The 21,899-nt window shown below is 55.5% G+C and overlaps 1 protein-coding gene across 1 annotated transcript in view; it reads right to left on the reverse strand.

Moving 5' to 3' along the window:
• Window positions 1-11,144, reverse strand: part of LOC143035548 (zinc finger BED domain-containing protein 4-like) — a 42,685-nt gene extending 31,541 nt beyond the window's left edge. The window contains exon 1 of the mRNA XM_076202415.1: window positions 10,129-11,144. Within this exon, the coding sequence (XP_076058530.1) occupies window positions 10,129-11,144 (1,016 nt within the window). The remainder of the gene's footprint in view (window positions 1-10,128) is intronic.
• Between the last annotated feature and the right edge of the window lie 10,755 nt (window positions 11,145-21,899).

Consider the following 21,899-nt stretch of genomic DNA (forward strand, 5'->3'; position numbering starts at 1 on the left):
CTTAAGGGGGTCCCCCATGGATTTTGGGGGGGAAATCCTTAGGTCAGCGATTTGGTCCAAACTTGCGCCACGCGTAGAGTGTGGGATAGGGTGCACATGGGCGTAGACAGCAGAATCCTGAGACCAAGGGTGTGGCGGTGAGAGCCCTCCAAAGGTGGGCCTTTTGACGTTTATGCCTCTGGGTGGGATAGGGTGTGGGTGACTGGTGTGGGATTGGACTGGAGGGCATCCCAGGCCTTGCCGGACCTGTGGGTGTGATAGCGGGTAAATCGGTGGAGGTGACCAAAATGGCCCAAAATCGAAAAAATCCTTAAGGGGGTCCCCCATGGATTTTGGGGGGGAAATCCTTAGGTCAGCGATTTGGTCCAAACTTGCGCCACGCGTAGAGTGTGGGATAGGGTGCACATGGGCGTAGACAGCAGAATCCTGAGACCAAGGGTGTGGCGGTGAGAGCCCTCCAAAGGTGGGCCTTTTGACGTTTATGCCTCTGGGTGGGATAGGGTGTGGGTGACTGGTGTGGGATTGGACTGGAGGGCATCCCAGGCCTTGCCGGACCTGTGGGTGTGATAGCGGGTAAATCGGTGGAGGTGACCAAAATGGCCCAAAATCGAAAAAATCCTTAAGGGGGTCCCCCATGGATTTTGGGGGGGAAATCCTTAGGTCAGCGATTTGGTCCAAACTTGCGCCACGCGTAGAGTGTGGGATAGGGTGCACATGGGCGTAGACAGCAGAATCCTGAGACCAAGGGTGTGGCGGTGAGAGCCCTCCAAAGGTGGGCCTTTTGACGTTTATGCCTCTGGGTGGGATAGGGTGTGGGTGACTGGTGTGGGATTGGACTGGAGGGCATCCCAGGCCTTGCCGGACCTGTGGGTGTGATAGCGGGTAAATCGGTGGAGGTGACCAAAATGGCCCAAAATCGAAAAAATCCTTAAGGGGGTCCCCCATGGATTTTGGGGGGAAATCCTTAGGTCAGCGATTTGGTCCAAACTTGCGCCACGCGTAGAGTGTGGGATAGGGTGCACATGGGCGTAGACAGCAGAATCCTGAGACCAAGGGTGTGGCGGTGAGAGCCCTCCAAAGGTGGGCCTTTTGACGTTTATGCCTCTGGGTGGGATAGGGTGTGGGTGACTGGTGTGGGATTGGACTGGAGGGCATCCCAGGCCTTGCCGGACCTGTGGGTGTGATAGCGGGTAAATCGGTGGAGGTGACCAAAATGGCCCAAAATCGAAAAAATCCTTAAGGGGGTCCCCCATGGATTTTGGGGGGAAATCCTTAGGTCAGCGATTTGGTCCAAACTTGCGCCACGCGTAGAGTGTGGGATAGGGTGCACATGGGCGTAGACAGCAGAATCCTGAGACCAAGGGTGTGGCGGTGAGAGCCCTCCAAAGGTGGGCCTTTTGACGTTTATGCCTCTGGGTGGGATAGGGTGTGGGTGACTGGTGTGGGATTGGACTGGAGGGCATCCCAGGCCTTGCCGGACCTGTGGGTGTGATAGCGGGTAAATCGGTGGAGGTGACCAAAATGGCCCAAAATCGAAAAAATCCTTAAGGGGGTCCCCCATGGATTTTGGGGGGAAATCCTTAGGTCAGCGATTTGGTCCAAACTTGCGCCACGCGTAGAGTGTGGGATAGGGTGCACATGGGCGTAGACAGCAGAATCCTGAGACCAAGGGTGTGGCGGTGAGAGCCCTCCAAAGGTGGGCCTTTTGACGTTTATGCCTCTGGGTGGGATAGGGTGTGGGTGACTGGTGTGGGATTGGACTGGAGGGCATCCCAGGCCTTGCCGGACCTGTGGGTGTGATAGCGGGTAAATCGGTGGAGGTGACCAAAATGGCCCAAAATCGAAAAAATCCTTAAGGGGGTCCCCCATGGATTTTGGGGGGGAAATCCTTAGGTCAGCGATTTGGTCCAAACTTGCGCCACGCGTAGAGTGTGGGATAGGGTGCACATGGGCGTAGACAGCAGAATCCTGAGACCAAGGGTGTGGCGGTGAGAGCCCTCCAAAGGTGGGCCTTTTGACGTTTATGCCTCTGGGTGGGATAGGGTGTGGGTGACTGGTGTGGGATTGGACTGGAGGGCATCCCAGGCCTTGCCGGACCTGTGGGTGTGATAGCGGGTAAATCGGTGGAGGTGACCAAAATGGCCCAAAATCGAAAAAATCCTTAAGGGGGTCCCCCATGGATTTTGGGGGGAAATCCTTAGGTCAGCGATTTGGTCCAAACTTGCGCCACGCGTAGAGTGTGGGATAGGGTGCACATGGGCGTAGACAGCAGAATCCTGAGACCAAGGGTGTGGCGGTGAGAGCCCTCCAAAGGTGGGCCTTTTGACGTTTATGCCTCTGGGTGGGATAGGGTGTGGGTGACTGGTGTGGGATTGGACTGGAGGGCATCCCAGGCCTTGCCGGACCTGTGGGTGTGATAGCGGGTAAATCGGTGGAGGTGACCAAAATGGCCCAAAATCGAAAAAATCCTTAAGGGGGTCCCCCATGGATTTTGGGGGGAAATCCTTAGGTCAGCGATTTGGTCCAAACTTGCGCCACGCGTAGAGTGTGGGATAGGGTGCACATGGGCGTAGACAGCAGAATCCTGAGACCAAGGGTGTGGCGGTGAGAGCCCTCCAAAGGTGGGCCTTTTGACGTTTATGCCTCTGGGTGGGATAGGGTGTGGGTGACTGGTGTGGGATTGGACTGGAGGGCATCCCAGGCCTTGCCGGACCTGTGGGTGTGATAGCGGGTAAATCGGTGGAGGTGACCAAAATGGCCCAAAATCGAAAAAATCCTTAAGGGGGTCCCCCATGGATTTTGGGGGGAAATCCTTAGGTCAGCGATTTGGTCCAAACTTGCGCCACGCGTAGAGTGTGGGATAGGGTGCACATGGGCGTAGACAGCAGAATCCTGAGACCAAGGGTGTGGCGGTGAGAGCCCTCCAAAGGTGGGCCTTTTGACGTTTATGCCTCTGGGTGGGATAGGGTGTGGGTGACTGGTGTGGGATTGGACTGGAGGGCATCCCAGGCCTTGCCGGACCTGTGGGTGTGATAGCGGGTAAATCGGTGGAGGTGACCAAAATGGCCCAAAATCGAAAAAATCCTTAAGGGGGTCCCCCATGGATTTTGGGGGGAAATCCTTAGGTCAGCGATTTGGTCCAAACTTGCGCCACGCGTAGAGTGTGGGATAGGGTGCACATGGGCGTAGACAGCAGAATCCTGAGACCAAGGGTGTGGCGGTGAGAGCCCTCCAAAGGTGGGCCTTTTGACGTTTATGCCTCTGGGTGGGATAGGGTGTGGGTGACTGGTGTGGGATTGGACTGGAGGGCATCCCAGGCCTTGCCGGACCTGTGGGTGTGATAGCGGGTAAATCGGTGGAGGTGACCAAAATGGCCCAAAATCGAAAAAATCCTTAAGGGGGTCCCCCATGGATTTTGGGGGGAAATCCTTAGGTCAGCGATTTGGTCCAAACTTGCGCCACGCGTAGAGTGTGGGATAGGGTGCACATGGGCGTAGACAGCAGAATCCTGAGACCAAGGGTGTGGCGGTGAGAGCCCTCCAAAGGTGGGCCTTTTGACGTTTATGCCTCTGGGTGGGATAGGGTGTGGGTGACTGGTGTGGGATTGGACTGGAGGGCATCCCAGGCCTTGCCGGACCTGTGGGTGTGATAGCGGGTAAATCGGTGGAGGTGACCAAAATGGCCCAAAATCGAAAAAATCCTTAAGGGGGTCCCCCATGGATTTTGGGGGGAAATCCTTAGGTCAGCGATTTGGTCCAAACTTGCGCCACGCGTAGAGTGTGGGATAGGGTGCACATGGGCGTAGACAGCAGAATCCTGAGACCAAGGGTGTGGCGGTGAGAGCCCTCCAAAGGTGGGCCTTTTGACGTTTATGCCTCTGGGTGGGATAGGGTGTGGGTGACTGGTGTGGGATTGGACTGGAGGGCATCCCAGGCCTTGCCGGACCTGTGGGTGTGATAGCGGGTAAATCGGTGGAGGTGACCAAAATGGCCCAAAATCGAAAAAATCCTTAAGGGGGTCCCCCATGGATTTTGGGGGGGAAATCCTTAGGTCAGCGATTTGGTCCAAACTTGCGCCACGCGTAGAGTGTGGGATAGGGTGCACATGGGCGTAGACAGCAGAATCCTGAGACCAAGGGTGTGGCGGTGAGAGCCCTCCAAAGGTGGGCCTTTTGACGTTTATGCCTCTGGGTGGGATAGGGTGTGGGTGACTGGTGTGGGATTGGACTGGAGGGCATCCCAGGCCTTGCCGGACCTGTGGGTGTGATAGCGGGTAAATCGGTGGTGACCAAAATGGCCCAAAATCGAAAAAATCCTTAAGGGGGTCCCCCATGGATTTTGGGGGGAAATCCTTAGGTCAGCGATTTGGTCCAAACTTGCGCCACGCGTAGAGTGTGGGATAGGGTGCACATGGGCGTAGACAGCAGAATCCTGAGACCAAGGGTGTGGCGGTGAGAGCCCTCCAAAGGTGGGCCTTTTGACGTTTATGCCTCTGGGTGGGATAGGGTGTGGGTGACTGGTGTGGGATTGGACTGGAGGGCATCCCAGGCCTTGCCGGACCTGTGGGTGTGATAGCGGGTAAATCGGTGGAGGTGACCAAAATGGCCCAAAATCGAAAAAATCCTTAAGGGGGTCCCCCATGGATTTTGGGGGGAAATCCTTAGGTCAGCGATTTGGTCCAAACTTGCGCCACGCGTAGAGTGTGGGATAGGGTGCACATGGGCGTAGACAGCAGAATCCTGAGACCAAGGGTGTGGCGGTGAGAGCCCTCCAAAGGTGGGCCTTTTGACGTTTATGCCTCTGGGTGGGATAGGGTGTGGGTGACTGGTGTGGGATTGGACTGGAGGGCATCCCAGGCCTTGCCGGACCTGTGGGTGTGATAGCGGGTAAATCGGTGGTGACCAAAATGGCCCAAAATCGAAAAAATCCTTAAGGGGGTCCCCCATGGATTTTGGGGGGAAATCCTTAGGTCAGCGATTTGGTCCAAACTTGCGCCACGCGTAGAGTGTGGGATAGGGTGCACATGGGCGTAGACAGCAGAATCCTGAGACCAAGGGTGTGGCGGTGAGAGCCCTCCAAAGGTGGGCCTTTTGACGTTTATGCCTCTGGGTGGGATAGGGTGTGGGTGACTGGTGTGGGATTGGACTGGAGGGCATCCCAGGCCTTGCCGGACCTGTGGGTGTGATAGCGGGTAAATCGGTGGAGGTGACCAAAATGGCCCAAAATCGAAAAAATCCTTAAGGGGGTCCCCCATGGATTTTGGGGGGAAATCCTTAGGTCAGCGATTTGGTCCAAACTTGCGCCACGCGTAGAGTGTGGGATAGGGTGCACATGGGCGTAGACAGCAGAATCCTGAGACCAAGGGTGTGGCGGTGAGAGCCCTCCAAAGGTGGGCCTTTTGACGTTTATGCCTCTGGGTGGGATAGGGTGTGGGTGACTGGTGTGGGATTGGACTGGAGGGCATCCCAGGCCTTGCCGGACCTGTGGGTGTGATAGCGGGTAAATCGGTGGAGGTGACCAAAATGGCCCAAAATCGAAAAAATCCTTAAGGGGGTCCCCCATGGATTTTGGGGGGAAATCCTTAGGTCAGCGATTTGGTCCAAACTTGCGCCACGCGTAGAGTGTGGGATAGGGTGCACATGGGCGTAGACAGCAGAATCCTGAGACCAAGGGTGTGGCGGTGAGAGCCCTCCAAAGGTGGGCCTTTTGACGTTTATGCCTCTGGGTGGGATAGGGTGTGGGTGACTGGTGTGGGATTGGACTGGAGGGCATCCCAGGCCTTGCCGGACCTGTGGGTGTGATAGCGGGTAAATCGGTGGAGGTGACCAAAATGGCCCAAAATCGAAAAAATCCTTAAGGGGGTCCCCCATGGATTTTGGGGGGAAATCCTTAGGTCAGCGATTTGGTCCAAACTTGCGCCACGCGTAGAGTGTGGGATAGGGTGCACATGGGCGTAGACAGCAGAATCCTGAGACCAAGGGTGTGGCGGTGAGAGCCCTCCAAAGGTGGGCCTTTTGACGTTTATGCCTCTGGGTGGGATAGGGTGTGGGTGACTGGTGTGGGATTGGACTGGAGGGCATCCCAGGCCTTGCCGGACCTGTGGGTGTGATAGCGGGTAAATCGGTGGAGGTGACCAAAATGGCCCAAAATCGAAAAAATCCTTAAGGGGGTCCCCCATGGATTTTGGGGGGAAATCCTTAGGTCAGCGATTTGGTCCAAACTTGCGCCACGCGTAGAGTGTGGGATAGGGTGCACATGGGCGTAGACAGCAGAATCCTGAGACCAAGGGTGTGGCGGTGAGAGCCCTCCAAAGGTGGGCCTTTTGACGTTTATGCCTCTGGGTGGGATAGGGTGTGGGTGACTGGTGTGGGATTGGACTGGAGGGCATCCCAGGCCTTGCCGGACCTGTGGGTGTGATAGCGGGTAAATCGGTGGAGGTGACCAAAATGGCCCAAAATCGAAAAAATCCTTAAGGGGGTCCCCCAAAAATCTCCAAGGGGGTCCCCCATGGATTTTGGGGGGAAATCCTTAGGTCAGCGATTTGGTCCAAACCTGCGCCACGCGTAGAGTGTGGGATAGGGTGCACATGGGCGTAGACAGCGGAATCCTGAGACCAAGGGTGTGGCGGTGAGAGCCCTCCAAAGTTGTGCCTTTTGACGTTTATGCCTCTGGGTGGGATAGGGTGTGGGTGACTGGTGTGGGATTGGACTGGAGGGCATCCCAGGCCTTGCCGGACCTGTGGGTGTGATAGCGGGTAAATCGGAGGAGGTGACCAAAATGGCCCAGAATCGAAAAAATCCGCAAGGGGGTCCCCCATGGATTTTGGGGGAAAATCCTTAGGTCAGCGATTTGGTCCAAACCTGCGCCACGCGTAGAGCGTGGGATAGGGTGCACATGGGCGTAGACAGCGGAATCCTGAGACCAAGGGTGTGGCGGTGAGAGCCCTCCAAAGTTGTGCCTTTTGACGTTTATGCCTCTGGGTGGGATAGGGTGTGGGTGACTGGTGTGGGATTGGACTGGAGGGCATCCCAGGCCTTGGGGGACCTGTGGGTGTGATAGCGGGTAAATCGGAGGAGGTGACCAAAATGGCCCAGAATCGAAAAAATCCGCAAGGGGGTCCCCCATGGATTTTGGGGGAAAATCCTTAGGTCAGCGATTTGGTCCAAACCTGCGCCACGCGTAGAGCGTGGGATAGGGTGCACATGGGCGTAGACAGCGGAATCCTGAGACCAAGGGTGTGGCGGTGAGAGCCCTCCAAAGTTGTGCCTTTTGACGTTTATGCCTCTGGGTGGGATAGGGTGTGGGTGACTGGTGTGGGATTGGACTGGAGGGCATCCCAGGCCTTGGGGGACCTGTGGGTGTGATAGCGGGTAAATCGGAGGAGGTGACCAAAATGGCCCAGAATCGAAAAAATCCGCAAGGGGGTCCCCCATGGATTTTGGGGGGAGGGGGGCGGGGGGTGGGGGTGGGGGGGGGGGGGTGGGGGGGGGTGGGTGGGGGTGGGGGGGGGGGGGGGGGGGGGGGGGGGGGGAGGTGGGGGGGCGGGGCGCGGGGGGGGGGGGGGGTGGGGGGGGGGGTGGGGGGGGGGTGGGGGGGGGGGGTGGGTGGGGGGGGAATCCTGGGTGGGGGAGGGGGGACTGGGGGGGGCGGGGGGGGGGGGGGTGGGGGGGGGGAGGGGGGTGGGGTGGCTGGGGCGGGGAGGGGTGGGGGGGGGGGGGGCGGGGTGGCGGGGGGTCGAGGTAGGGGGGGCGGGGCGGGGGGGGGGGGGGCGGGGGGAGGGGGGGGGGGGGGGGGCTGTGGGGGGGGGGGGCGGGGGCGGGTGGGGGGGGGGGGGGCGGGGGAGGGGGGGGGGGGGGGGGGTGGGGTGGGGCGGGGGGAGGGGGGGGGGGGGGACGGGGGGGGGGGGGGGAGGGGGGGGGTGGGGGGGTGTGGGGGGTGGGTGGGGGGGGGGGGGGGGGTGGGGGGGGGGTGGTCGGCAGGTGGGGGGGGGTGGGCGTCGGGGGGAGGGGGGTGGGGGGGGGTGGGGGGGGGGGGGGGGAGGGGGGGGGGGGGGGGGGGGGGGGGGGGGGGGGGGGGGGGGGGGGGGGGGGGGGGGGGGCGTGGGGGGGGGGGGGGGGGGGGGGGGTTGGCGGGGGGGGGGGGGGGGGGGGGGGGGGGGGGGAGGGGGGGGGCGGGGGGGGTGGGGGGGGCGGGGGGGGGGGGGGGGGGGGTTGGGGGGGCGGGGGGGGGGGGTTGGGGGGGGGGGTGTGGTGGGGGAGGGGGGGGGGGGGGGGGCGGTGGGGGGGGGGGCGTGGGGGGGGAGGGGGACGGCGGGGGGGGGGGGGGGTGGGGGTGGGGCGGTGGGGGGGGTGGGGGGGGGGGGGGGGGGGGGGCGGGGGGGGGGGGGGTGGGGGGGGGGGTGGGGGCGGGGGGTGGGGGGGGGGGGGGGGGGAGGGGGGGGGGGGGGGGGTGGGGGGGGGGGAGGGTGGGGGGGGGGGGGTGGGGGAGGGGGGTGGTGGGGGGGTAGGGGGGGGGGGGGGGGGGGGGGGGGGGGGGGGGGGGGGCGGGGAGGGGGGGAGGGGGGGTTGGTGGGGGGGGGTGTGTGGTGGGGTTTGGGGGGTTTGGGGGGGGGGGGGGGGGGGGGGGGGGGGGGGGGGGGGGGAGAGGTGGGGGGGGGGTGGGGGGGGGGGGGGGGGGGGGTGGGGGGGGGGGGGGGGGGGGGCGGGGGGGGTGGGCGGGGGTGGGGGGGGAGGGGGGGCGGGGGGGGGAGGGGAGCCGTTGCGGGGGGTGGGGGGCGTTGGGGGGGGGGGGGTGGGGGGGTGGGGGGGGGGGGGGGGGGGGAGGGGGGGGGGGGGGGGCGTCGGGGTGGGATGGGGGGGGGGGTGGGGGGGGGGGGGGGGGCGGGGGGGGGAGGGGGGGGAGGGTGGGGGGGGGGACGGTGGGGGGGGGGGGGGGGCGGTGGGGTGGGGGGCGAGGGGGGGGGGGGGGGAAGCGCGTGGGTGTGGGGGGGGGGTGGCGTGCGGAGGGGTGGGAGGGGGGGGTCGCGGGGGGTGGGGGGGGGGGGGGGTGGCGGGGGGGTGGGGGGGGGGGAAGGTGTTGGGGGGGGGGGGGGGGGGGGGGGGGGGTGGGGCGCGGCGGGGGGGGGGGGGACGGGGGGTGGGGGGGGGGGGGGGGTTTGGGGGGGGGGAGGTGGAGTGGGGGGGGGGGAGGGGGGGAGGGAGGTGGGGGTGGTGGGGGGGGTGGGGGTGGTGGGGGGGGGGGGGGGTGGGGGTGGCGGGGGGGGGGGGGGGAGGGGGGGGAGGGTGGGGGAGGGGGGGGGGGGGTGGGGGGGGGGGTGGGGGGGGGGGGGGGGGGGGGGGCGGGCGGGGCGGGGGGGAGGGGGGGGGTCGGGGGGGGGGGGGGGGGGGGGAGGGGGAGTGGTTGGGGGAGGGGGGGGGGGGGGGGGGGGGGGGGGGGGGGGGGGCGGGGGACGGGGGGGGGGGGGTGGGGTGGGGTTGGGGGGGGGGGGGGGGGAGGGGGGGGGGGGGGGGGGGGGGGGGGGGGGGGGTGGGGGGGGGGGGGGGGGGGGGGGGGGGGTGGGGGGGGGGGGGGGGGGGGGGGGAGGGGGGGGTGGGGGGGGGTGGGGGGGGAGGGGGGGGGGGGGGGGGGGGGCGGGGGGGGGGGGGGGGGGGGGGGCTGGGGGGGGGAGGGGGGTCTGAGGGGGGGGGGGAGGGGGGGGCGGGGGCGGGTGGGGGGGCGCGGGGGGGGCGGGGGGGACAGGGGGGGGTCACAGGGATCCTGCTCAGGGGGAGAGGGGGGGGAGGGGGGGGGGAAATCCGAATGTCAGCGATTTGGTCCAAACTTGCGCCACAAGTAGAGGGTGGGATAGGGTGCACATGAGCGTAGACAGCAGGATCCTGAGACCAAGGGTGTGGCGGTGAGAGCCCTCCAAAGTTGTGCCTTTTGACGTTTATGCCTGTGGCAGGGATACCGTGTGCCTGACTGGTGTGCCATTGCACTGCAGGGCATCCCAGGCCTTGCCGGACCTGTGGGTGTCATAGCGGGTAAATCGGTGGAGGTGACCAAAATGACCCAAAACCCAGAAAATCTCCAAGGGGGTACCCCATGGAATTTGGGGGGGGAATCCGAAGGTCAGCGATTTGGTCCAAACTTGCGCCACAAGTAGAGCATGTTCTCGTCTGCGCTGAGACACAAGTCGTTCCTGCCAAGCAAGCACAGAGTGGTGGTAACAAGTTTACTCTGTTCCAAGTATCTTTCCATCATATAATATGTTGAATTCCACCTGGTATCAACGTCTTGAAGCAGTTTCTTGATAGGGTGGTTGTGCTGCTGCTGCAGTTGAATAAGCTTGTCTGAAGCTTTCACGCTGTGATGGAAGAAAGTCACCACTCGCTTTACTTTTTCTTTCACTTTCCGTACGTCAGCAGTATTCCTGATTGCATCTTGCACGACTAGATTCAGTGTATGTGCAAAGCATGGTACTTGGCGTATATTCATTTCATTTACTGCTGCTTTGATGTTAGCAGCATTGTCTGTTACAATGGAACATATTTTCTCCTTTATGTTCCATTTGTTGGAGACGAGTGTTAACTCCTCTGCAATATTTTCAGATGTGTGAGCCTTTGTCATGCACACAGTTTCCAGGACGGCAGAATGAAGGGTCCAATCTTGGGAAATGAAATGGGCTGTCACTGTAATGAAGCCTTTAGTTTGCCTTGATGTCCAGATGTCAGTGGTCAGAGAGATGTGCTTTGCTTGGTCCAGTTCTTTACGCATTTTCTCAACTTCGTGTTTGTACAGGTTAGGCAACAAGGTTCTGCTTATCTCTCTACGACTAGGAAGTTGGTATCGAGGATTAAGGCCATGAAGAAGGCGCCTAAAACCTTTGTCTTCAACGACTGACACTGGTTGCAAATCTTCCGCTATCATACGGACTACTAAATCGTCAAATTCCTTCTTTTTATTTGAGTCACTTTTGTATGGTGTTGTCTTGGCAATAGTGTCAGCCAGAGTGGGTTGTACTGTCAACCTAGGCTGTTTGGATGTGCTGACAGTCTTTCCAGCATCACTTTCTTCCCTCAGCTCCGCATATTCAATAGGATGTTTAGTGCGGAGGTGCTCCATGTAGGCCCATATTGGAGCAGTTCTGCTTCGCTTGGCTGCCATGGTGCAAGAAAGTAACTTCTTAGAATTCTAAGTAAATTTGCGGACAATATAACTCCCGTTTCATACTGCAGCTGCTACTGAAGTCACGTGGAGTGCGCGGCACTATTTATACCCTCTGCTGTGACGTCACAGCGCATCAGCCAATCAGTCTCCAATGAATTTGAGATGCCGATGGCAATACTGAAATTGTATGCCATGTATCGCTAGCCGAAAATGATAGTTTATTTTGAATTGTAATTTCATTTGCAACATATGACTTTGTAACTAATTAATGATAATATCAAGTATGGTATAAATGTAATGCTTCGTATAGATAGTGGTCATAACGAATTTTGGCTCCACAGGGAAAATAGATCCTTGAGTAATCGTTTGTACTCGTCTCAGCGGATCCGAGTACCAACATCTGGTACTCGGGTCCCTCCTGCCTTGTCGGATCCGGTGGATTCGGGTCCAGTACTCGGATCCTGCCCAGCCCTAGTCATTTTGGTCACCTCCACCGATTTACCCGCTATGACACCCACAGGTCCGGGGCGGCATGGGATGCCCTGCAGTGCAATGGCACACCAGTCAGGCACACGGTATCCCTGCCACAGGCATAAACGTCAAAAGGCACAACTTTGCAGGGCTCTCACCGCCACACCCTTGGTCTCAGGATTCTGCTGTCTACGCTGATGTGCACCCTATCCCACTCTCTACTTGTGGCGCAAGTTTGGACCAAATCGCTGACCTTCGGATTCCCCCCCAAATTCCATGGGGTACCCCCTTGGAGATTTTCTGGGTTTTGGGTCATTTTGGTCACCTCCACCGATTTACCCGCTATGACACCCACAGGTCCGGCAAGGCCTGGGATGCCCTGCAGTGCAATGGCACACCAGTCAGGCACACGGTATCCCTGCCACAGCCATAAACGTCAAAAGGCACAACTTTGGAGGGCTCTCACCGCCACACCCTTGGTCTCAGGATCCTGCTGTCTACGCTGATGTGCACCCTATCCCACTCTCTATTTGTGGCGCAAGTTTGGACCAAATCGCTGACCTTCGAATTCCCCCCAAAATTCCATGGGGTACCCCGTTGGAGATTTTCTGGGTTTTGGGTCATTTTGGTCACCTCCACCGATTTACCCGCTATGACACCCACAGGTCCGGCAAGGCCTGGGATGCCCTGCAGTGCAATGGCACACCAGTCAGGCACACGGTATCCCTGCCACAGGCATAAACGTCAAAAGGCCGAACTTTGGAGGGCTCTCACCGCCACACCCTTGGTCTCAGGATCCTGCTGTCTACGCTCATGTGCACCCTATCCCACCCTCTACTTGTGGCGCAAGTTTGGACCAAATCGCTGACCTTCGGATTTCCCCACAAATTCCATGGGGGATTTTTTGATTTTGGGTCATTTTGGTCACCTCCACCGATTTACCCGCTATCACACCCACAGGTTCGGGGCGGCCTGGGATGCCCTGCAGTGCAATGGCACACCAGTCAGGCACACGGTATCCCTGCCACAGGCATAAACGTCAAAAGGACGAACTTTGGAGGGCTCTGACCGCCACACCCTTGGTCTCAGGATCCTGCTGTCTACGCTCATGTGCACCCTATCCCACCCTCTACTTGTGGCGCAAGTTTGGACCAAATCGCTGACCTTCGGATTTCCCCCCAAATTCCATGGGGTACCCCCTTTGATTTTTTTTTGTTTTGGGTCATTTTGGTCACCTCCACCGATTTACCCGCTATGACACCCACAGGTCCGGCAAGGCCTGGGATGCCCTGCAGTGCAATGGCACACCAGTCAGGCACACGGTATCCCTGCCACAGCCATAAACGTCAAAAGGCACAACTTTGGAGGGCTCTCACCGCCACACCCTTGGTCTCAGGATCCTGCTGTCTACGCTCATGTGCACCCTATCCCACCCTCTACTTGTGGCGCAAGTTTGGACCAAATCGCTGACCTTCGGATTCCCCCCCATATTCCATGGGGTACCCCCTTGGAGATTTTCTGGGTTTTGGGTCATTTTGGTCACCTCCACCGATTTACCCGCTATGACACCCACAGGTCCGGCAAGGCCTGGGATGCCCTGCAGTGCAATGGCACACCAGTCAGGCACACGGTATCCCTGCCACAGGCATAAACGTCAAAAGGCCGAACTTTGGAGGGCTCTCACCGCCACACCCTTGGTCTCAGGATTCTGCTGTCTACGCTGATGTGCACCCTATCCCACTCTCTACTTGTGGCGCAAGTTTGGACCAAATCGCTGACCTTCGGATTCCCCCCCAAAATTCCATGGGGTACCCCCTTGGAGATTTTCTGGGTTTTGGAAGGGATGCTTTCAGTTTGAATGAAATCTTGTGTAAGAAAAAAATTTGGCACAGACTGCAACAAAATGTGTAAAGGTTGCTACAGTATTGAGATTGTATGCTGGGAAATGTTAAGTGTGCACAATGCACATGAATGTATAACTTTTGTACAAAAGTTGTTAATGTATGATGAGATTTTTGTGTTGCTCTTGTTCACCATGGGTTTCATGGACTGCATGTGTAGCCAGCTCATGCCATGGTTCACATTGAACAGATAATGTTCCTCGTGATTTATCTGATGTATTATACATGTGATGCCTTGTGTAGCACACATGTCTCATCCCAGGTTGTATGATATATCATGTGAGTCAAGCAAGGTATCTCTCGTTGTGCACAAAAGTGTTTAGGAAGAAATGTATGAGAAACTACATGACGGATGTGAATAGCCAGGTGAACCAAAGTGTGATTTTAGGTCCTAAGGACATTTCAGAGCTCACCTAGAAACGCATGGTTTGAGTGGGGATGGATAAATTTTTTGCATGTTGGAATTCGATGGTGCACATCTGCATATGTGACACATGACCTTATCACATGCAAAGTGTGTTGTGGGATGAGTTAATTGGTGCAGGTTGGATACATTTTTTACATGTTGGAATTTGATGGTATACATGTGACAAATGACCTTATCACATGCAATGTGTGTTGTGGGATGAGTTAATTGGTGCAGGACATTTTGCCGATTATGTGCACAGATATACCATATCGTGCAATGCAAAACTGCACGTGAATAGAACCATGTGATGCAATGTATAAAAAGGTGCAGGTCTTCATGTATTGTATTGCTTGGGGTAACTGTACTAGTACTCTTGGAATGTGTGAGTTGTACACACACACACTGGGTACTGTGTTGCCCCTGGGAAGTGTCATTGATCAAGGAACTTACACTTGATTCTTTGATCATTGGTTGGAGTTATGCTCAAAATGTGTAGAAATCTTGTTATCTATTTAATTATTATACTGCACTGAATTTAGGTTACCCTTGTTAAAGAGAAGCAAATCAACTGCCAGTGTTAATTGTACATGCAAGTAGGTATGTTTGCAGATTTATCTACTTGAAAACATACACATACATACACACACAGGAGGGCTTTAAGAGGTCATGGAAGTAAATTAAGAAAGACCACATCTTGAGAGGATGTGAAGAAATACAGTTTTCCATATAGATGTGTAAATATGTGGAATAGGTTAGGTGATATAGCCCAAGCTCAAACAATACATGAGTTCAAATCTAAATATGATGATTGGAAATCAGAGATATAGATTAAGTCAGAACCGTACATGAATTTGAGTCTACGTATGTTAGAAAATTAGAGAATAGGAGACGGAACCCAATGAGCATTGCTCCTTTCCTGTATACTACAATTAGATAAATACACACACACACACACACAATTGGCACCAACACTCTCAGAACTATCATATGAAGAGAGACTAGCAAAACTTGAGCTACAGAGATTAGAGCAAAGAAGAGAGAGAGGAGATTTGATAACTATTTATAGAATCATGAAAGGCATAGAAACTATTGATAAGAGAGGATCTAATAAAATGGAACAGTAGAAATACAAGAGGACACGGAAAGAAAATCAAGAAAGACAGTTATAGAAGAGACCTGAAAAAGAACAGCTTTCCCCACAGGGTGATAGATGTTTGGAACAAGTTAGATGAGAAAGTGGTATGTGTAAAAACTATGCACGAATTTAAAAGCAGTCTAGACAAAAGGAGATATGAAGACGGGACACCACAAGCATAGCTCCCCTTCCCGTATAATACAATTAGGTAAATACACACACATGTAGAATGGACAGCACATGATCCACTGGGTTAAAGACGTGACATGAGTAAGAGCAGACACCCCAGGAAGACTGGACAACCACTAACAAGGAACTTGATATTATCAACCCATGAAAGTATACATACATATGTGATGATGTGATATGGTTTAATGTCACACACTCCCCCCCTATTGGGAGGCTAGGATGGTGCCCCTCACAGAGGGTTTTGTAGTGTGGAGTTTAATGAACCATGCCCTTGGTTCAACTTCGCCGGTGACAGGATCCGAACCGCCCTCACCTCGACCTTTGCCGCAAGTAACGACGCCCTAACCCGCTCAGCCAAAGGCTTTTACCCCTTACAAGAGAAGTAGCCAAAAAGAAAAAGGCATGAAAACCATTCCCACCCACTCCATCCCTATTACACTCCACTCCCCTCCTCCCTCCACCCTCCCTCTTATCTTGGAACCTCCTGGTCATCCCTGCATCTTGTCCACTGCCCTGGGTGAGCGGCAGTGTTGCAAGAAAGTATATATACTCAGTAGAAAAGATTAGTCTCCAAAATGGTTGTGCCAAAAGGAAAAGTTATTAAAGGAAGAGAATGGAAGAGGAGAGGCTAGAAATTATTACACGAGAATCTGTAGAGATGAAGAACTTTGAGAAAAATCTATCTATATCTACTCGTATATACCAAGAGCTTTTCCCCCTTTATAAGAGAGGTAGCCAAAGAACAACAACTAAACTTGTCCCCAGTCTTGCAGGCAAGAGATATGAAGAGACATTACAAACACTGGAATTGCTGTCGTTGAAAGAAGTGGTGTTCAGGCCAGTAAAGGGACCAGATAAAAGTGACAAACAAGACCTCTTTGGTACACTTGTCTGAAGGATGTCAAAGAACACAGTTTCCCAGATAGATGCATCAACTCCTGGAGTAGCTTAGATAATGTAGCCCAAGTTAAAACCAAAAGCAGGTTCAAAACAAGGTAGGATAATCTGAAGACGAAAAAGCGGGGTGGGGGGGCATGGATGTAGCTACTTTCCTGAATATTACAATTACTAAAACACACACATGCACATATTCATTTATGTATATGTATGGATGCATATTGATATGTATTTCTTATGTTTGTGTGTGCATGTGACTATGTATACACAAAATTGATGTGCCTTAGTTCATAGGAAGACCCTAGTACTGTGATGAAGGCATTTGTATGATCTGCCTCTCTAAACACCTGCTGGACATGTGGAAACACAAAGTGAAAAATCGCTACACCACAACTGCATCAGTAATTAACTCAGTATGTCTTTATCTATATACCAAGTGGCTTCTTCCCCTTTGTAAGAGGGATAGCCATACAAGGCATGTACCCACATTCATCCATCCCATGTACCCAAACCATCACAGTATTCTTTTATCAGCACTATCTGCCAGCTCCCTTTCCACCCCAGCTATCCTCCTCACCTCCTCATTTCTCACTCTATCCATCTTGTATCACCTATCATACTTCCAAAATGCTTCATCTCAAATTTCTTTTTGTTTCCTTTAAATTCCAAGTAGCCCCCATAGAGTGTCATATGTACAAGCTCCTCTTTTATACAGTTCTGTCTTTGCATCCATCCCCAGGTACCCATTTTTATGACACTTTTTATCCTTCACTATACAGTTTACCTCCACCTCCTTCCTCCATTCCCTGCCACAAGTGACACAAAATATTTAAAACTATCCACCTCCTCTAACCTCTCTTCTTTAAGACAGCTTACTGCCATCCTCACCCCTTTGTATATCTCATCTCCTTGCTTTTACCTACATTTTCTTTCAAGTCTCTCATATCATATATCAGCAAACAACTGGCTTACCTCCCACATCTGTTCTCCTTGACCATCTACTTCCCATACCACACCATCCAGGTACACATTAAACAGTTATGGCAACATGAAACAACTCAGTTGCAATCCCACCTTCACCTAACACCACCCACTCTCACCACATCAAACCCTAACACAAGTTCTACTACTCACGTAAAAGCTTTTGACTGTCCGTAACATCTTTCCCCCTAGCATATATGTGTGCAAAACTTCCCACAGTGCTTTCCTGTCACCCCTGTCATATACCTTCTCTAAATTCATAAAGGCTAAAAAAATCCTTACCTGCCAAAAACTTCTCTCAAATCTGTCTTATCACAAAAAAATTATCCATGCATGCTCTACCTTTCCTAAATCCACTCTGTTCCTCACCAATTACTCTCCCTATGTCTTTCCAACTACACTCAACAAAATGATCCCTTTAAAACTACTACATTCACATTTACCCCCTTTTCATTTTCCTTTGAGAAATCAAAACTGTGTAAACAAATCCAGAGAGCGAGTCATATCTACCATCGCCATATTCAGGAGCTTTGAGGGGGATTGAACCCAGACAAACACACAAACCCAGACATGTAGATACATATACAAAATCCACACTCTGTTTCAGTTGCACCTTCTCCACCAGCCAGCCAGCCACCTCCTTCACTAACCAGGCACCGGCTGCTCCACCTCCACTAACCAGGCAGCTACTGCTGCTCCTCCTCCTACTCTACTACCCAGGAACCAGCTGCTCCACCTCCACAACCCAAGCACCAGCTGTTCCACCACTAACCAGGCAGCTGTTCCACCTCCACTACCCAAGCACCAGCTGTTTCACCACTAACCAGGTAGCTGCTCCACCTCCACTAACCAGGCAGCTGCTCCACCTCCACTAACCAGGCACCAGCTACTCCACCTCCACTACCCAGGCAGCTACTGCTGCTGCTCCATCTCCTCTACTAACCAAGTACCAGCTGCTCCCCCTCCTCCACTAATCAGATAGCTGCTCCTCCACTAACCAGGCACCAGCTGCTCCACCTCCACTAACCAGGCAGCTGCTGCTCCACCTCCAACCAGGCAGCTGCTCCTCCACTACCCAGGCACCAGCTGCTCCACCTCCTCCACTAAATAGGCACCAGCTGCTCCACTTCCATTACCCAGGTACCACCTCTTCCATTAACCAGGCACCAGCTGCTCCACCTCCACTACCCAGGCACCAGCTGTTCCACCTCCACTAGCCAAGCATCAGCTCCTCCACCTCCCCCACTAACCAGGCACCAGCTGCTCCACCTCTATTAACCAGGCAGGTGCTCCTTGACCACTACCCAGGCACCAGCTCCTCCTCCTCCTCCATTACCCAGGCACCAGCTCCTCCACTAACCAGGCAGCTACTGCTCCACTACCCAGGCACCAGCTGTTCCACCTCCACTAACCAGGCACCAGCTGCTCCACCTACACTAACCAGGCACCAGCAGTTCCACCTCCACTAACCAGGCAGCTACTGCTGCTGCTCCTCCACTACCCAGGCACCAGCTGTTCCACCTCCACTAACCAGGCCCCAGCTGCTCCACCTCCTCCACTAACCAGACAGCTACTGCTGCTCCTAATCCACTACCCAGGCACCAGCTGCTCCACCTCCACTACCCAAGCATCAGCTGCTCCACCTCCACTAACCAGGCACCAGCTGCTCCAAATCCACTAACCAGGCACCAACTGCTCCATCTCCACTAACCAGGGACCAGCTCCTCCAACTCCCCCACTAACCAAGCACCAGCTGCTCCATCTCTACTAACCAGGCAGCTGCTACTTGTCCTCCACTACCCAGTCACCAGCTGCTCCACCTCCTCCACTACCCAGTCACCAGCTGCTCCACCTCCTCCACTACCCAGTCACCAGCTGCTCCACCTCCTCCACTAACCAGATATCTCCTCCTCCACTAACCAGATAGCTCCTCCTCCTCCACTAACCAGGCACCAGCTGCTCCACCTCCATTAACCAGGCACCAGCTGCTCCACCTCCACTACCCAGGCACCAGCTGCTCCACCTCCACTACCCAGGCACCAGTTGCTCCACCTCCACTAACCGAGCAGCTTCTCCTCCACTACCCAGGCACCAGCTGCTCCACCACTACCCATGCACCAGCTGCTCCACTTCCCATGCACCAGTTGTTCCACCTCCACTAACCATGCACCAGCTGCTCCACCTCCACTAAACAGGCACCAGCTGCTCCACCTACACTAACCAGGCACCAGCTGCAGCTCCTCCACTACCCATGCACCAACTTCTCCACCTCCACTAACCAGACAGGTACTGCTACTCCTCCACTACCCAGGCACCAGCTCCCCCACCTCCACTACCCAGGCACCAACTGCTCCACCTCCTCCACTAACCAGGCACCATATGCTCCACCTCCACTACCCAGGCACCAGCTCCTTCACCCCTAACCAGGCAGCTACTACTCCTCCATTAACCAGGTACCAGCTGCTCCACCTCCTCCACTACCCAGGCAACTACTGCTCCACCTCCACAACCAGGCACCAGCTGTTCCACCTCCACTACTCAGGCACCAGCTGCTCCACTTCCTCCACTACTCAGGCATCAGCTGCTCCACTTCCTCCACTGCTCAGGCAACTGCTGCTCCACCTCCACTTCCTCCTCCACTAACGAGGCAGCTGCTGCTACTGCTCCTTCACTAACCAGGTACCAGCTGCTCCACCTCCACTAACCAGGCACCAGCTGCTCCACCTCCACTAACCAGGCAGCTACTGCTCCACCTCCACTACCCAGGCAACAGCTGCTCCACCTCCACTAACCAGACATCGGCTGCTCCACCTCCTCCACTAACCAGGCACCAGCTGCTCCACATCCTCCAATAACCTGGCACCAGCTACTCCACCTCTTCCACCAACCAGGCAGCTGCTTCTCCGCTTACCAGGCACCAGCTCCTCCTCCACTAACTAGGCACCATCTGCTTCACCTCCACTACCCAAGCACCAGTTGCTCCACTTCCTTCTCCGCTAACGAGGCAGCTTCTCCACTAAACAGGCACCAGCTGCTTCACCACCAACCAGGCACCAGCTGCTCCACCACTAACCAGGCACCAGCTGCTCCACCACTAACCAGGCAGCTGCTGCTCCTCTTCTTCTAACCAGGCAGCTGCTGCTCCACTTCCTCCACTAAACAGGCACCACCTACTTCACTTCCTCCACTAACCATACAGCTGTTGCTCCACCTCCACTACCCTGGCAGCTGCTGCTCCACTTCCTCCACTAACCAGGCAGCTGCTGCTCATCCTCTTGTTCCTCTAACCAAGCAGCTGCTGCTCCACTTCCCAGGCACCAGCTGCTCCACTTCCTCCACTAACCATACAGCTGCTGCTCCACCTCCTCCACTGCTCATCCTCTTGTTCCTCTAACCAGGCACCAACTGCTCCACTTCTCCACTAACCAGGCAGCTGTTCCTCTTCCTCCACTAACCAGACAGCTGCTGCTCCTCTTCCTCCACTAACCAGGCAGCTGCTGTTCCACTTCCTCCACTAACCAGGCACCAGCTGTTCCACTTCCTTCTCCACTAACCAGGCAGCAACTGCTCCACTTCCTTCTCCACTAACCAGGCAGCTGCTGCTCCACTTCCTCCTCTACTAACCAGGCACCAGCTGCTCCACCTCCTCCACTAACCAGGCAGCTGCTGCTCTTCTTCCTCCACTAACCAGGCACCAGCTGCTCCACCACTAACCAGGCAGCTGCTGCTCCTCTTCCTCTAACCAGGCAGCTGCTGCTCCACTCCCTCCACTAACCAGGCACCAGCTGCTCCACTTCCTCCATTAACCATACAGCTGCTCCATCACCTCCACTAACCAGGCAACTGCTGCTCCACTTCCTCCTCCACTAACCAGCTCCTCCACCACTACCCAGGCAGCTGCTGCTCCACCTCTTCCACTAACTAGGCAGCTGCTGCTCATCCACTTGTTCCTCTACCAACTAGACAGCCAGCAGCCCTCCTCCTGTTTCTCCTTCTCTTCCTCAAACTAGACGTTTACTCTGAAGTTTTTAGGCAAAGAATTGCGCCCAGCCACTCCCTCCCTCTGTCGGCTCGGCCAACCCACGCCAAAGGTATGAGGGCATGTTTATTTGTGATATTGTTATTTATTCTCTCGATTAAGAAAAAATGGATAATAAAGAATTACTCCAGATAGAAGTTGTTTGTGTACGTAGCAAAGTCCTCCAGCGTTTCATCATCAGTGCTAGTGTACTAATACTTGTTTACAAGCGTATTAATAGTACAAGTGTACTAGTATCAGTGAACTAGCACTAGTGAATTAATGTACTAGTGTATTGGTATACGTGTACCAGTGCGCGTGTACTAGGGTACGTGTCCCGGTGTTTTAATGTAGTGTTATGTTCCCATTCTCTTGGGACTTGTTTACTGAAATTAAAAAGTGTGGTATAGGCGAGAAATGCCGATGTCTTGTCGGCGAAACACAATTCTTTATGCAAAAATGACATATTACACATTCAGGAGCACCGCGAATGATTTGGTTTACGTATTGCAATTTAGACATTATGGAATAATTGCACTAATAGTTACAGTCATTTACATATAGATATGTGGGACATAATAGTATAAATAAAGTTATGCTTCCATAATGCAAGTTTCAGCGGAGTGACAATATTAATACAGAAATTGACTTATGGTGTGCGAATTCTGCAGAAAACAATTCACGGGATGACTTTGCTACACTAGTCTACTAGTACTACTGCATTAGTACACAAAAACTAGTGTGCTTGAAC

Source organism: Oratosquilla oratoria, chromosome 19, assembly GCF_046742065.1.
Source record: "Oratosquilla oratoria isolate Oo_2021 chromosome 19, ASM4674206v1, whole genome shotgun sequence".
Classification (NCBI taxonomy): domain Eukaryota; kingdom Metazoa; phylum Arthropoda; class Malacostraca; order Stomatopoda; family Squillidae; genus Oratosquilla; species Oratosquilla oratoria.